Raw genomic sequence first — 16,614 nt, forward strand, 5'->3', positions numbered from 1 at the left:
ATTGTAATTGTTTGTGGATTTTTGACGCTCAAACATTCACTTATTTTGTTAACTGACAAAGAGCAGATGACACTGTGAGGGTGAAAATGTAAAGGAGCGTCATAACCAGCCACTCATTGTAAACGCTTGGTACATTTTGATTACTTCAAGCACACTTGTTACTCCACCGCTTCTGACTGAAATCATTGCTGCCTGAGGGGTTGGATCCGTACTTCTTGGATCACACAAAGAGTTGAAGTCGAGAAATCCTAGTTGTGATTTGTGGCCATTATATTTCACTATAGTATTTTTTTATTTTTTACTTTTTATTTTTTATATTTCTATATATATGCATTTATTTATGGTGCTTTTTATGATGTTTGTTCATAAGCCTTAATTTATTCAGTTGCCATCAATAACAAATAAATAATGAAAATGAAATATACAGGTCCTGGTTTTTATTCTGCCAAAACCCAATGTAGTGCTTAAACTACAGAGCTTATAACTGTGTATTTGTCACGTCATGAAAATGCACATCATCACTACAAAACTGTTATTTGATTCTTGTCACACTGTTATTAATATTGTTAAAAATACTGCTATTATTTACTCATAGGAAAGTTTCCTAAAATCCTCCATTACAGGATAGGGCTGGTGTTATTGATCCTTACAGTCAACAAACCCCATGAAAACACCAAAACCACCAATGTGTTAGTCTGTCTCTCAATACTGTACAACTCCCCTTCCCTATCTGTAGCTCTCAATCTCAAGCCCACTGCTTCAAACTAAAGACAGGTCTTGGATATTAGCTTTAGTCTTTAAAAAGTAAATTATTTCCTGAAACAACTGGACTTTGTAGTTTTTAACAAACATTAATCAAACAGACATGGATTAATACACATTTGGTGTTCTAGCGGGTTTTTATGGCGGTGGTGAGATGGTTTTTCATGGATCTATGGCACAGAGGAATTAGCTTGGCAATACTTAATTAGCTATTGAGATAAATATAGCTTTGGTGGACTCATGGAGTTGTCGACAATGAGAAAAAGTAGAGCTTAAACCACTTCAATCAGCGATTAATTGCTTAAGCTTGTTTATCCAAGGACAAAAATCAAACAGACATTCTCTGGTTCCAGACTTTCAATTTTCTTTTGTCTTACCTGATATTAAATTGACTATCCAATCAAGAGATTTGGTTTTATAGACCAAACGATTAATCCAGATGCAGCTGTAAGTAAAATACTGAATATTTCCAGCCTCATCCTTTAAAAGATTTTAATAGTGATAATGGGCACTCACAGGGCTGTCCAACAACTAATGTATGTTGTGATGTGACAGGTCGTTAAAATCCTATGTGTAGGATTAAATTTACCTTTTACACTGAAGTCTAACTTTGTTCTGTAGGTAGTTTCCAAAAAAAACAATGAACATCTACTGTACATTGGTCTGCAAAAATACATGTCATCAGTGCTATACAACTGGAGCTGTAAACAATCTCTAGTGTTCCCACTCAGATTTCTAAAAACGGATTGCATTATAAGGCAACAAACTGGCAGACAAACTATTGTCTAGCATGCGAGCCACGGGGGCTGTTGGTAAGAGGCTAAAGGTTGGACAGAAGAGCAGCGTCTTGCTTTTGTCTCAGATTACCAAGAGTCATTTTGGGAACATCAGCTGCCAAACACTGCGGAGGAACTGCAAGCCCGACCTTTCTGTGAGGAGGGAATAACTTAAAATAGCGTGGCCAGCTTGGACTTGGAGACAGATAACATCAACTGCAGTGCGTTGATTTGAGGATGGCTGCAACATTAGCAACAATATCCTACAGGAAAGTATGACTGCAGCTTAGGCATGTTGTTTCTGTTCTTTTGGGTGACGCTGAGGGGGGAGTCCTGGTGACCAAGGTTTTGGATACCAAACCCGATATGTCAGATACCACCCCAACAGGCCGCATATGGTCCCTAGGAACTTTTGAGATTTGTCATGGAAGTAAACAGAGGTGCAGGCAAACATCCACACCCATATGATCACAATCAGATTCAAGGCCACGTACAGCAGGTTGAGAACCATCCTGAGCCCTGCAGACAGACTGGCTGTCTTCAGGGAGGCCATCGGAGCCGTTTCCTCCACGATTAAAAGAGCAGAGTAGGCCAGGATGAAGGAGTGTCCCGAGATGTCATAGCCATCCCAGTGGAAACCGGCATGCCTGCAGGTGGCCTTGGATGTGAACTCCGTGTTGATAACATCCATGGTGCTACTTTCATAACAGGAGCCGGTCAAGTTCTCAATATAGAAGAACATCTCTGTGCAGATGTACCAGACGGCTGATGCCACCACCAGAGACAGCAGCCGCCGGTACGACATGCTCTTGCTGAGGGAGGAATTTGAGAGGAGGAGGAAGGGCGTCAGCAGCAGCAACGTCCACATCCAGGAAATTTTGACCAAATACCTGCAAGAAGAACAGGACATTCACATTCTCAAATACTGCATCAGATGTATAACATAATATAATAATACTGTATGTATTAATAAATTCACAAAATAATAAGGACACAAAGAGAAAATATTTGTCTTATTCCACTTAAAGCCGAAGCAGCTTTAAAATCTTAAATGATATTTCTCCACGTAAATTAGGATAATATCACACCTGTGATTTGAGAATGCAGAACAATAATTTTTCAGTGTGAAATTAGTGGCTCAAATATATAATACTACACTCACTGAATGTGATGTCTGTCAATGATAAGAGTATCTATGAAGCAGAAAATTTTGGATTTTTGGGAAATGATTTGACTTGTTTGGATTCATGGATGTAAATATTTTCAAAAGGGTAAAAGTTACAATAATAGGATAATATAAGTGAATGTTACAGCAGCACAAGTGGAGGAGAGCCTGCAAATGATTCAGTAATGTGCTTCATACAGCAACATTTACATAAAATTTACAAACATTACCCTCCACAAGCTGCTGGTCACACCAGACCAAGCCAAGCTCCAGAAGCAAAACCCCAGTGTACTGAACTGAGAAAGTCGACTTTTCATTTGTGAAATTAAAAACATTACACAATTGCACTTTAAGCACCAATTATTTGCTGTTACACTGTAATAAGTCAATGCTTCAGTTATTTCAGCACTTTGTTACTATACTTCAAGTGTTAATGTTCACATGCTGTAAACTGTGAACATATTGTGCAATAAGTCGATTGTTGATTATCTATTTGTCCAAACGATTTTATGACATTGTGCAATGTTTGTTGTGCCTCCCTTGTGTCAGTGATTTTCGCATTGAGACAGGAGCAACTCCTTGTTGTATGATCTGAATGACAAAGTTCACTTTGATCAAACTGAAACAAAAGAAAGATTGAACTAATCTACTTAAAACACCTCTGTCTTTACTGAGTTAATTTAGGTTTGATTGTAGAGCTGCAACTAATTATTATTTCACCATCTATTAATCTGCCAATCATTTACTCGATTATTTGTTTAGTTTATTATTTGTTTGAGATAGAAAAGCAGTAAATCCTCTCATAAGGAGTTGGATCCAGAAATGAAAGATTTTTATATCTCTGCTTGAAGATTAAATAAAAACGGTTGCTCAGTTATCAAAATAGCAGCTGATTCATTTTGCTGTCAAATCGATCAATGGATTAATCATTTCAGCTCGTTTGATTAGGAGCTTTATCTTTTGTTAGACAGTGATTTCTTGGAGAAGAATTTGCTTTCTTCAAACTGCTCTCCTACACAGCCACGGTTTCACCTTTGACCTACATCACTTCGACGCTAATTTCATTACATAAAATAATCGGGAAAATTGTGAACAATGTACTTTCACCTGTCTGTCGTCAGCAGCTCACCTGCCAGTGAGCTACAGGCGTGGTCATGAGCTCAATATCAACCGGTCATGTTAAGCTAACAACAGGGTAGCACTGCTTACACATTCAGGACGTTTCTGCTGCTGCTGAAATACGTCTCCGGAACCAGGTCCTGATCCTTCAGAACCGACCCCACGACTGAAATGATTAAAAATATCCAGTGGAAGTGTTGTCGGACAGCCGGTATCCTCCTTAGTGCCAACAAGTTGTCCACAATGACATCCACCGCCGCCATGTTGACGCCAAGGTTTCTTTTTTTTTTTTTTTTTTCCAAACTTTATTTACACGATCGAACTTACAACAGTAACGGGCATGCACGCGGAAGATAAAAATAATACATAAATGATTGAAAATCAAACTAAGTTTAATTAAATAAATTCCATATAAAATTCATTACACTCTAGTTTTCTCTGCTTTGGGATTTTGTGCAGTATTTTAGTTCGTCCATATGTGTGGTTTATATGTAATTTTGTCAATAAAGAGATAACTTTAATAACATTTACATTTTCTTGACAGGCATCTCATCAGCAAAATGAAATAAAATAAAATAAAAATGAAATAGATAATAATTAAATAAATAAATTGAAGTTTGAGTTGAGTATCTAATTTTCTGTTTAGAGATTATGGTCATACTAAAAAGTCTCGTTAAAGGTGCAGTCCCAAAAGAGATGAGGTGTCATTTTATCTGTGTGTAGACAGAACAAAGAGGGTCACATTTAGCTGATATTTTACAATAACTGAATTCACTGGACAACACTGGTGCAATACGATATTTCTTCATGCCTTAAAAAAAAAAAAAAAAAAAAAAATCCCCGGGCTCAGTCTATGGGCGGGAGTCACTCTGACGTCACTGCGCATCAACCAATGAGGCTTCTCGGGCGCCACATGCTGGACAGAGTGGTGCACTACCACATACAAAAAACACTGAACAGGTTTTGTGTCACCAAGTATTCATTATATTTTGATTTACAGCACAATGCAAAAGTTGAGAATGAGGTATTTCAGTTTTTTAAGCTATAGATAACAATACAATTAAAACCGCATCTGCATAATTGCATACCTGCAGAGCCAGATATAGAATAAAAATATAAAAACAGCATTAAATAAAAATATACCATCGGCTACATTCATCAGCATTAATCAGAAATATGGTGTGCAATTTAAGGAAGATTGGGCAGAATGAATGTTGGTAGAAAGTCAGGGAAAGTCTGAGTCAACAATCAATGTCAATGTTAAAAATGATTATTTCAAGATGTGGCCATAATCACACAATCCTATTTCCATACTCCCAACAGAGATTAAAAAATATTTCTTTTTAAATTGCCGTTGAGATTACTGTCAGTGTGTGGAATAAAAAAAAACATTTTTCAGGATATTTTCAAGTATGAGAGACTCAGCTACATAGATGGACACAAACTCCTTTTTGCTCTGGGTCATGTTTACTCAGACAGAGTCTTGTAGAGTGTGGCATGTGGATGTAAGTCAGGGGGTCAAGGTGTCCGGTTTCATAGCACATATTGACCTCAATACGAATGCAACCGCATCACAGACTCAAAGTAGACAAACTGAAATTATCTTTTAAGTTGTATAAAGCCTTTTGTGTGCAATGCTAAAGAGATGACTAACAAAATACAGGTCAACATTTTGTATACAGACAATTCATGTTTCTCTTCTGCTGGTCAATCTGCAATTGTATCTGTACTTGAATTTGATGCTATTGTATATGTGCATGCCACCTCATCCACCCTAAAGCCTCTTTACTCTGTGTACCACATTGCACGGTACTTTTTCTTAGGTGATAAATTCCTCACCCAGAATTGCATCTTGTATCAAGATCACGCAAACTTTATTTGACCTCATATGAGAAATTTGATTCTGACAAATTTCCACATGTATTTGGGTCTGGATGGGACCAAAGCAAGGGGGATGCACTGTACTTTAATTACCTACATTAAGAAGTCTCTACTGGAAAAAACAGTCAAACTACTTCTGCTCCCTGGTGACATCTAAATACAATCATTATCATGCCTGGAAAAACCTTTAAAATTTGTCCCTTACAAATGGAATCAGCTAAAGAAAAAAAGAAAACAATACACCCATACTACTGAACAACACTTGTGATTGTTTTCTTCAATGTAAATCATTTGTTGTGAATTTCTGTTTGTCTATGCTTGTGCTTATGATGGTAAAGTTGACTGCAGCTCTTGCTGAGTCATTATAGTTGTACTGGAGGATTGTAAATCTCCTCTTATAGCATCTGAATGCAGGACAAAGTTTGTCCTTGATGCACTCTGACTTGGCAAACAAGAAAAGCAATTTTCCAGGCATGCCTGGTGTTTGGCTGATTGTTCTTCAAGCATCAATGCCAGACTACAAACTCTGGCAACAGGCGAAATGCATCTAAGTTAAACGGTTACATATTACGGTTCAGACATCTCACCAAAAGAGTTGATTTAAAGGGACTGAGGTTAGATTAAAAAACGTCTTAATACAAGACAAAACATTTGAGGTGAATTAAATTGTTGCCGCTAGTCTCTAGATATCCCCATGTGAACAAGCTAAATGCAAACACTGATGAAACCCTGTTTCAGTATAAGAATCTCAAGCAAACATGAGAAACGGCATGAAAAAGTCTCCTGCAGACATCTTGGCTGGTTTATCAAAAAGGCTGAGGCTTTCCAGTGCAGAATGGAAAATGTCACCGTGAATTATTAAAACAAACTCTGCTTGGCTTCGCTCTGAAACACTCTGGAGGAGATGCTGCTCATTGACTGTGCTGTTTTACTGTCCGCCTGCGTGCTGACACTGCAGAGAAATGTGTCTGTTGTATTTTCAGTATTCTGTCAGTGACTGAGTGATCAGTGCTTTTGATTTGTTTCCTGCTGAAAAAGCTGTTTGTTCTTCTCGGGAAATGATTTCAGGGAAATCACGAGGAAACATAATTAAATGAATGCATTTTCACAGGTTTTATAGCAACACATTATAAACCTGCCTTAGATATTTTTGTTTGGCCACTTGGTGGCAGCGCAACAACCTTTAAACATGACATTGTTGTATTATAGAGTTCTTATTGTGAACTTGCCATCCAGCAGAAATGGAGCAACATTATCCTTCATTTGGACTTGTGTTTGAGTCCACCTGATGAATGTAAATCCAATATTCTCTGTCTTATTAGCGCTGTTTTTGGGCTCCATCAACTCCTGAGGGAAATAACTTCCACTTTAGCTGCTAAATGCTTCACTTTCTTCACCAGCTAGTTGCTAACTGTGTCCGTCTGCCATTTGGTGCTGGGTCGGCAGTGTACAGTGGGTTTATCAGAGCTTGTTCGCAAACATCTGCCTGCTGCTGCTGGAAAAGGCTGACGAGAGCGGTGAGAGTGAATCAAAGCAGTGAATTGCTGGAAAACCAAAATAACAATGCTAAAATGCTAAAACGCTATGTAGAGTTGAGGGGAGTTTGTTTAAACATATGGATTAAAATAACTTTAATGTAGCTGCTTCAATTTGTCTGGGATAAATTTTTTATAGAAAGTTTTTATAGATTATTCCAAACCACTGGCTTCTGATCAGACGGTTGTAATACAGGCGTATGTGTTTCTCTGAAACCACAAACATCTCTCCCTGTGAGAGGAACCAGCTCCTGTGCTGCTCCTCAGACAAAGCTGAAAGACTCGGATGACACCTGAAAAGCTGTGGCTCAGGGACCTCAAATATAGTTGACGCAAGGTTTGTTTTATGTTCGTCATGAGGCCACTGAGTTCTCCTCATCACCTTTCAGTCACGACAAGGTCACAGGGAGCTTTTGTGTGCAAGCGCCCTGCAGTGCCTCAGACCAGACAGATGATGTCATGCTGCAGGGGGTGAGGGAGGGTCTGTGGGAAAACCGTCTGGTCTGGTCCAGCCAGAGAATCATCCTCTCTCTGGTTTTGACCCATTTCAGATGAACCCTGCTCAGATTTCCTGAATGTTTAAGACTCAGTCCTGCAGAGACAACCACAGTACCACCTGGAGACTGCTTTGTGTTTCAGTGGTTTCAATACTGTAGAATGGGAAACTAAATTATAGAAATTTAGCAATGATTTTGTCATGGCATATGCATTTTGCAACCTGATGACTTTTACCCAGAACCCAGAGAAGGTCATGAAACCAAATGGTCCAACCACACAGACTTTACTGTTATTACTGGATGAGAGCTTGGTTGAAAGTTTATACCAAAGTTAAATCTTCTGTCTTTTCAACCCATTCAATTCTGCGCACAACAGTCACATTTCCACTTTCACCTTCTACTCTTCTTCAAAATTTTATATTATTCAGCAGGAATTCTCCCAAAAATGTTTAAAAACAAGCTGCACTCGCTCCACTGTCTCTTGGTCTGTCTGTTACACCTTCAGCAGTTAGATGGATCTGTTCTATATTGCTGCTCAACATTTCTCCCCTCTTTGATGTGCGATGATAGAAATATTAACTATGTGACAGAATTGACACACATGTGGGCATTGCCAAATTTAAACATTGGATTTTGCGAGTACAAGGCTTCATTTTCAGCACGGAAAGTGATGCTCAAACTCATCATCCAGTCAGCACAATAGATTCAACTCTAAAGATGACAGTTTGACTCCATCAAACATTTGTTAAAAATTCATAATAAAAATGAACATGTGACCCTAGATAATAAAAAATGAGACAGAATTAAGAAGTACTTTATATTTATGGTCAGTTGTATTCAGTGAGGTGGTGCTTCAGGTGAGTGGAAAAGCAAACTGGTCAAACTGAAAGATCAACAAGAAGATGCGACCCTGGGTTTTAACTGAACCTTGAGTGTGGTTGACCTTCTGTATGCCAAAGGCCCCAGCAGCCTCTTTGATGGATCCCTCTGTGCATTTTACACACAAAGTCACAAAGTCTGACAGCACTCTGCTGAACCTGTGTGGAAGTATGCTGTGAACCTTTGAAGGGCTCACTTCAGAGGGTTTACCTGACCAGGTGACACGCAGAGACTGAGTGCATTAAGGTTGATTCCATCTTTTTTTCCTATATTTAAGAGGAGCAGTAACCAACTGGATGATTTAGTCCAGACACCCTGATGTGAATTACATTGTTTTTTACTTATGTAATGTAGTTGTGACTGGTGGTGACTCTCTCTATATCATTTGGTTGGTCCTCCGTTTTGGTCCAACTGAACTGAACTGAACTGTCCAACTGAATTGGCCTTGTTTTCTTCTGGCCCAGTGTATGCCCCATTTCATAGCCCAAATCTGGCCCATATACTGCATGATTTTCAGATGCTACCTCCACATCTGGACAAATTCTGGCACACATACAGAAAAATTTCACGGGTGTCAATAGGAGAACTGGAGGAACTGGAGGATAGATAACTAATGGAATCTGCCCAGATGTGTCAGTGTAACCCATATGAAACACAGGGATACTAAAACCTTATATGTCGTTTAGGAGTGTGGTTGTTTCCTGTGGGAGCACAATACACTCTGCACACCTTGTGTAGGTAGCGCTATGTTTCTGTTTCTCATCACCCCCACACTTTCCCTTGTGGCCTCCTCCTGAAACGTCTTGAGAACGTGCTGCAGATCAGCCAAACTATTCTTGGTAGGAAACACCACAGAGTAATTGTACAACCTTCAATATTTCCATAAGTCAAGGCTAAAAAGCTGTTCTTTTATTAGCAGCCTGACGGTGAACTTGAGGGAGACCGCTTCAGTTGAGTTTTTATTGCTGGAAATCCCAGTGAGTATGCTAGTCTGTTGCTAACCACCATGAGGAGCGATAATACACTGTACCTGCTGTTCAAGTTCAGATACTTTACATAAAATGGAGTTATGGGATTGCTGTCTAATGTTTGTACTGTACTTTGGTGCGTTTTGTATCGTTGTAATGTTCTGAAAAGATCGCTAACGCTAATCGCGAGTGCCAATCGCTAACGCTAATCGAGGCTAACCGCTAGCCGTTGGCCTCGGTTAGAAGGTTGTCATGGTGATAGCGTAGCGCCAATTGCTGGTTTGATTAGTGGAACAGCTCGTAGCTGTTTGTAGAGCAGCTACATTGGTGTTGAAGTTGTATGTTGGAAGGTTAATAGTGATAATTTCATTCATATTCATGTTTATAAGGAACATTTCAAAATGTGATGTATATAATTGATGTTTAAAAACAGTAAAAAGTGATACGTTACAGGTAAAAGTGTTTTAAAAAGTACTTTATATCGTGATCTAAGGTAATTAATGATAAATACCTAATTTGTTTATGTTAAAATACCAAAGGAGGTCAAGATAAGGAGTAATTAATTTCATGTTAATTGAAGTCTAACCTTACTTATTGGTTATACTGTACATTATAAGATGTAGAGTACAGAGTAACTTATCATTGTCCACTATTTGTGTAGATTGTCTTTTGTTTACCAGATAAAATCTGTGAGGACTCTGTGATGGGGATCCTAGCCCGTGTGATTGTGGACGAACGTGGAAGACAGACAGAAGACACCTGACCAGCTTGATTCTTTCACACAGACCCCAGATAAGGACACATTCACACTATTAACCCGACCCAGGTAGTAGTACTAGTCATAGGTGCAAACATCTAACACACACCTGCACATGGACAAAGAGCTCTTGGTTTTCTGACTCCAACACATTTCGTTGGCCTATCCATATATTAATAAAGGATTTTTAGTTTCATATCTATAATCGGAGTGCCCCGGATATTTCTTTCTGACCGCCATTGTGCAGTTTGAACTCTCATAAGACTTATTGGACTGGGCAGTTGTTGTTTTTTTCAAGTTTACTTATTTGCTATTCCCACAAAACCTACACAATATGGCCGGTCTCTACTGTCAGAAATTCTGTTTTTTTTTTTTTACTGTCAGTGTCTTTTTACTTGTTTATTTAAAAAGTACTGAACCAATTTGCACCAAACTGGGTGCGTGGATGGGGCATGGGCCAGGGAAGTCCCCATTACATTTAGAGACAGTTCTGGATCATTGACTATGAATATGAATTTTTTTCTCTGAAATCTGATGGATGTTGTTTGACATTGTCCTTGACGGAGGTTTGCGTTCTCTCGGTGCCCTTCTAGTTTATGCTGTTGTTTTTTCTTCCTGAAGCAGCTTTATGATCTGGTAATGTGTCAAGATGACAGAGAGGAATGTGAGTGACTTACATTTTACTTACTTTATCACTGAGAATTTGACTGGTACTGGAGGTTGTAACTGGGCTAAACTGACATGGACCAGGTTCCCCATCCACTGTGAGTGCCAAAGTTAAAGAGGTCATTTCATTCTGTTCACGCAGAACCTTTCATAAATTCAGATTTCTCACAGTCCATGACATTTTCAATTATCTTGCACATAGTGGGCGTTTAGGTGGGTGGGCATTTTTTTTGGCTAAGAACATATAATTTCAGGGCAGCGGCATGACTAAATGATTGCAGTGGGTTTTCAAAAGGTGCCAATCACATTATGGAAACTAAAAATAATTCCATAATACCATTACATTTCATTTGATCTTGTGTCCTAATTTTAATTTCATGTTCCAGTTGTTCCTCTGTGTTTGAGTCCTGGTCTCAGTGATCTCTTCGACCCCAGTCGCTGCAGAGCCAGGTGGTGCAGTGTATCTTGGCAGTGTCCTCAGTCTCTTGTTATACTACATGGAAGAGGGTCTGGGGCCCTTCCAGAAACCAATAACAGCTGGAGATGAATGCTGACTCTGCAGCCACTTTTCTCCCTTTTTGTTTAATATGCATTCTTCAGCACATCGCTCCGTCCTTCCCCAGGGCGAGCTTATTTAAACATTTCATTGTGTTTTATTGAAACAACTGAGGGAGGTCATGGGGCAGCCAAAACATGTGCTCTATTACTACTGTAGCAGACTCTTGTAAGGCAGACTCAAGCTCTCAAATAAAAAAAAATCAAATATTAGAGTGTCTAAAAGAGAGAAAGTGGGTAGCATTTTATTTTAACTCCTCTATTTATCATTCATATGCATTCGGGTATATAACACATGATAGTTGTTAGAAGCTATACAGTCATTTTAAGTGTTTGATGTTGATGTAGTTGTCAACAACAGCGAAGCATCCATAACTGGATACTGGTATAAAGACAGATAATGAATGACAGTATAACACAGCTGTAATTATATAAAATAAGTCTTCATATAGAAGTTATAATTGTTGAAAGTGCTGTACAACCACTTGAAATGTATATATTTGTGCACAACTACATTATAATGGGTTAGGGGTTCATGATTGCAATGTCTGTGACGAAAGGCAATTTCCTGCGTTTGTGATTTTCTCTGGGAGAAATAAAGAGACAGACCGAAAGTTTAGGAAGGGAAGAGAAGGAGCATACAGGCGGGTTTTTGTGCGTCAGAAACCTTCTTGGCCCAGTTAAAACTCCCTGACACACATGACACACCAGCTTGTTTGCAAAGGCTCGTGCTGTAGCCAAGAGTCTCCTCTGCTTCTCTGCTGCTCGTCTGCCTCTGTGAAAGGATCCACTGATGAAGGTACGAGACGCAGCTGTTTTTCTACTTTAATGTGACATATGTGTTTGCTGATGATTTATTATTTATTTACCAGATATTTCTGATTAATTAACTGCATATGCTCAGTGATTTTTTTTAGTAAATTGTGAATGCATATGGTAAGATATTTTTTAATTATTTATTCATTTAGGGGAGTTTTGCAGAAATATTTAAATTAATATAACTTCTGAAATTGAGTTTGTTTACATTGTAGTAAAAGCTGTGGACAATTACTAAAAGTAAGTCCACAGCAAAGTGAAGAATTATCAGTAACACAATACATCTTCTTAGTTGCTGGTAGGTGTATTTTTCAGGTAGTTTTTTGCTTCGTTACATCAAACACATTTTGAAATTTCACATAAGAAAAATGAATCGCTTTAATTATATTGTCCCATCTGTTGCTATGTGACTTGACTGACATGTGAAATGGAATAAATTCAGCCTCATTGATGCATATTTGAAGATTTTTCATTCTTTCCTTAATGGATCACATCAAGTTAATTAACAATCTAAATTAATGAACCACCTGCTTTGACATTTTTCATAATGTGTGTATTTATCCACCACCTCCCTCAGCCTCTTTGAGCATCTTTCATTGATTTTCTTTGAGAATCTGATCACGATGAAAACTTGTCTCCTCCTCAGAGTTTTGCAGGGACGTGGTGCAGCTGCCTCCTCCTCCACAGAGCTCAGATGGGTGCTGCTTGTGTTCAGCTCCTGTTTGCCGCCACCCTGTGGATGATGCCTCACATGGGAGCCACTGCTGCCGCTGCCGCTGCTGTGCTGTCGAGCTCCACAGAGCTGCTCAACGCGTCCAGAGCTGGAGCTGAGACACAGGCTGACGTCAGGATGCTCACTGGAGCTGCCGGTGTGTCTCGCAGCAGACGTAAGAGGGCCATTTCATCTCGAGAGATTAACGCCCTGCTGAATTACCACAACCGAGTCCGCTCTCAGGTCATCCCCCCTGCAGCTAATATGGAGTACATGGTGAGGAAACAGTGGAGGGGGTGAATTAGAGCAGGGACACGATGAAGTTGAGGCTTTTGGTTTTTAGTTTATTATCTTCAAATGCAAAAAAGTGCAGAACACCCACTAGAAGATGTTCACAGATTATAAAGGTGAGGTAAAAATATCTTACAAAGGCATTTCAGAAAAAAAAATCAACATCAGATGCCACATGTTTGGCGACAAGAAGAGCCCATTTTAACAGCTCAAAGAACAAACTTAACACTGGTTAACACCTTGGTACCTCATGATTATTCCTAATTTTATGAGAAATGCTTATTATTACTGATGAAGATGTCAGAAAATGTCACTATAATCCTGTTTGGAGTCTCAGAGACTCAGAAGGAAAAAATAATTCATTACAATCATTACAGTTTTGAGTGGAAAAAGTAACAAAACTGAAACTTTACCTGATCCCACAAATGCTTATAAGATATTCTGCAGCCAAACAAATGGACAGAGAAGTTACCTTAATACTATACTCAACAACATGTCTTTGCTTATTCTGCAGGACAGAAATCTTAAAAGTCAGCAGGGAGCTGCCAGATGAAAATGTTTTGACGTTAGTCTTATTTTTAGGCAAAGAGAGGAATTGCTTTTTGTTGTTTTCTTTCTGAGCAGAATAAAATGAACAAAGTGTCCTGTTCTCTCCTCCTCTCATCTCTACAGCTCTGGGATGAAGGATTGGCTAACTCAGCTGACTCCTGGGCTTCACTATGCATTTGGGATCATGGTCCGACACAAGCCATGAAATATATGGGCCAAAACCTGTCAATCACTTCAGGAAGGTAGAGCAGAGATCCACACTCAGAATCAGCTCTTGGTCTTGAAACGTCTTAATACATTTCCAAGTGATGGATCTTGTGAGACATTATGATGCTAATATGAATGATTGACTGTGTGTTTTCTGGGACAGGTACCAGTCCATCACTGATCTTCTCAGGTCCTGGTATGATGAGAGGCACCGTTTCTCTTACCCCAACAGATGCAGTGGATCTGTTTGCTCTCACTATACTCAGGTGCAGCAGGCAGAGTTTCTTTTTTGAACTGAGCAATGAGGATGGATGTGTTCATTTTGTGATGCTGTAGCTACAGTATGAAGCGATGTAATGACAACAAGGACTAAATAAACCTTCTGTCATGACAGTTATGTTTATATAAATGGACAGAGGAGTTGAGGAGTTCCCTTCTGCACTGAACTGTCAGTGTTTGTTTTCCACAAAAGATATTATTAAAAAAGGGAGCACTACATGAAAGAGTCGCCTCATTTTGTGATAATTATATTTAGGGACTGTATGAAAATTATCAGGAAGGGGAAGGGGGGGTTATAAAAAGAGGGAGGTTATGTATTATTTTATTTTTTTCTCATACCAGATTTATATTCAAATCATATTAAACAAAAATTTCTTGATTAAATTACTTTCTTAAATCACTTATTTAACAGCTCTTAAAAAATAGTGGCTTAATTATTTGTCACTTTGATAAGGATTCAAAGAAAATATTAATGACACTGGGAAGAGGCATGTTTTTTCCAGGCCTCCTTTTCATACAGTCCCTTACAGATTATGTCTAGCAAATCTCAAACATCGATGATGTCAGTCGAGTTTTGAAATGCGTCTCTTCTCTTTGAATGTGGACAGATGTGGAAAGGTTTCAGTCTGTGGATGTGAGCATCACAGTGTGTTTTGTGGTTCCTGTTAGATGGTTTGGGCGAGCACCAGCAGAGTGGGATGTGCCGTCAGGAAGTGCTCCAACATGTACGTGTTTGGGAGCACATGGAGGGAGGTCACGCTGCTCGTCTGCAACTACTCTATAAAGTAAGAAGACCTTCATTTCATCAGGAGATACACACACACACACACACACACACACACACACACACACACACCAGGGTTTCCTGATCTGTCTCACACATATTAAAGAGTTAAGAACCTATACAGCAGCAGTGTGATGATACTGCCATTTAAATTCAGTTTAGTTGTTTTAGTTCCCAGAATAATCAACCAAATATACTAACAATTAAGTATTACATATAGTCAGTGGTGGGAGTAAAGACTAAAGATGCAAAGCGACAGAATGAATGTTATATTCTTACTGAAAATTATATATTCAGATGTAACATTTTCATTATTAACTGTAATTTAATTAAATTTTTCTCAGTAACTAATTACATAATCCTCTTACATTTAATTCATTTTCCCCCGAACACTGATAATATTAACACTGAAATATCCAGCCTTCGTAATGAATAACATTTATACATTGGTATATTACTACATCAACCCCTTACTTAAGTACTTTACTTAATTACAGTTGTAAGGTACTAATTTTACTTTTCATTCCACTGCATTTAACTGACAGCTATAGTTGTTACCATATATGATTTATGATCCATTGATAAAGATTAAGACCTGAACATGTAAAAAAGAAAAAAAAGAAATGCATAACACAATATTCATTTGTGTTTCAGAGGAAACTGGGTGGGAGAAGCTCCCTATAAGACCGGGAGGCCTTGTTCTCTCTGTCCGTCCAGTTACGGCGGCTCCTGCTGGAGAAACCAGTGCTCACCAAACACAAGAACCAGAAGACTTTTAAGATATTAGCACAACGCTGTGTTTTAAATGTGTTTTAATGGAAGAAAGAAAAAAAAATTCAAAGTCATAATAGTCCATGTGAAGTCCAGCTTTAATGCAATGGCTGCACAACAGAAACAGAAAGTGATGCAGCTGTCCAGTTACCACTATGTTCAAAGTAAATCTTTATTAATGAATGTTTCACACACACAGTTGAGTTGATGTACTGATACAGTTTGAATGAAAGTTTATATTTTCATTGCTGTTGATCATCCGCATCACTGACAAAATAATATTGAAAACAAAAGAGGTGATTTTCTTGTATTGGGTGAAAATATGTTTCTTATTTTTATACTTCATGAACACATCAGAGTTTTTGCACTGTTTTTGATGAATTTATTGGTTTGAAGGATTTTTTAGGCATTGACCAAAAATGAAGCACTTTTGTTGAACAGATTAAACTTACTGTAACCTTGGATGTTATTGATTCTGTTTTCTAACCTGATTAATAAAATATTTTTCATTGCTCACTGTGAAAAACTGTCAATTAATTCCTGCAGTAAACCAGAATGTGTTTGATTCACGGTTGTCTTTTTGCCTGACTGAACGTTAATTAAGTTATAAATTACTGATGACACTGTATATCCCTGCAAATAATT

General features: G+C 38.5%; 2 protein-coding genes across 2 annotated transcripts; one reads left to right on the plus strand and one right to left on the minus strand.

Annotated features, from left to right (window-relative positions):
* Positions 1-1,239: 1,239 nt before the first annotated feature.
* fitm2 (fat storage inducing transmembrane protein 2) lies at positions 1,240-4,096 on the minus strand. The gene is made up of 2 exons (XM_056384971.1): positions 3,913-4,096; positions 1,240-2,428 (listed from the first exon to the last, which is right to left on the minus strand). The coding sequence occupies exons 1-2, from the start codon at positions 4,083-4,085 to the stop codon at positions 1,825-1,827; spliced, it is 777 nt and encodes a 258-aa protein (XP_056240946.1). The 5' UTR covers positions 4,086-4,096; the 3' UTR covers positions 1,240-1,824.
* Positions 4,097-11,642: 7,546 nt separating this feature from the next.
* On the plus strand, positions 11,643-16,495 carry r3hdml (R3H domain containing-like). Its single transcript, XM_056385651.1, has 6 exons — positions 11,643-12,359; positions 13,023-13,364; positions 14,052-14,170; positions 14,299-14,401; positions 15,084-15,199; positions 15,853-16,495. Exons 1-6 carry the CDS (start codon positions 12,354-12,356, stop codon positions 15,983-15,985), a joined length of 819 nt encoding a protein of 272 aa, XP_056241626.1. The 5' UTR covers positions 11,643-12,353; the 3' UTR covers positions 15,986-16,495.
* Positions 16,496-16,614: the final 119 nt, after the last annotated feature.

The sequence above is a fragment of the Seriola aureovittata genome, chromosome 9 (assembly GCF_021018895.1).
Source record: "Seriola aureovittata isolate HTS-2021-v1 ecotype China chromosome 9, ASM2101889v1, whole genome shotgun sequence".
Lineage (NCBI taxonomy): Eukaryota > Metazoa > Chordata > Actinopteri > Carangiformes > Carangidae > Seriola > Seriola aureovittata.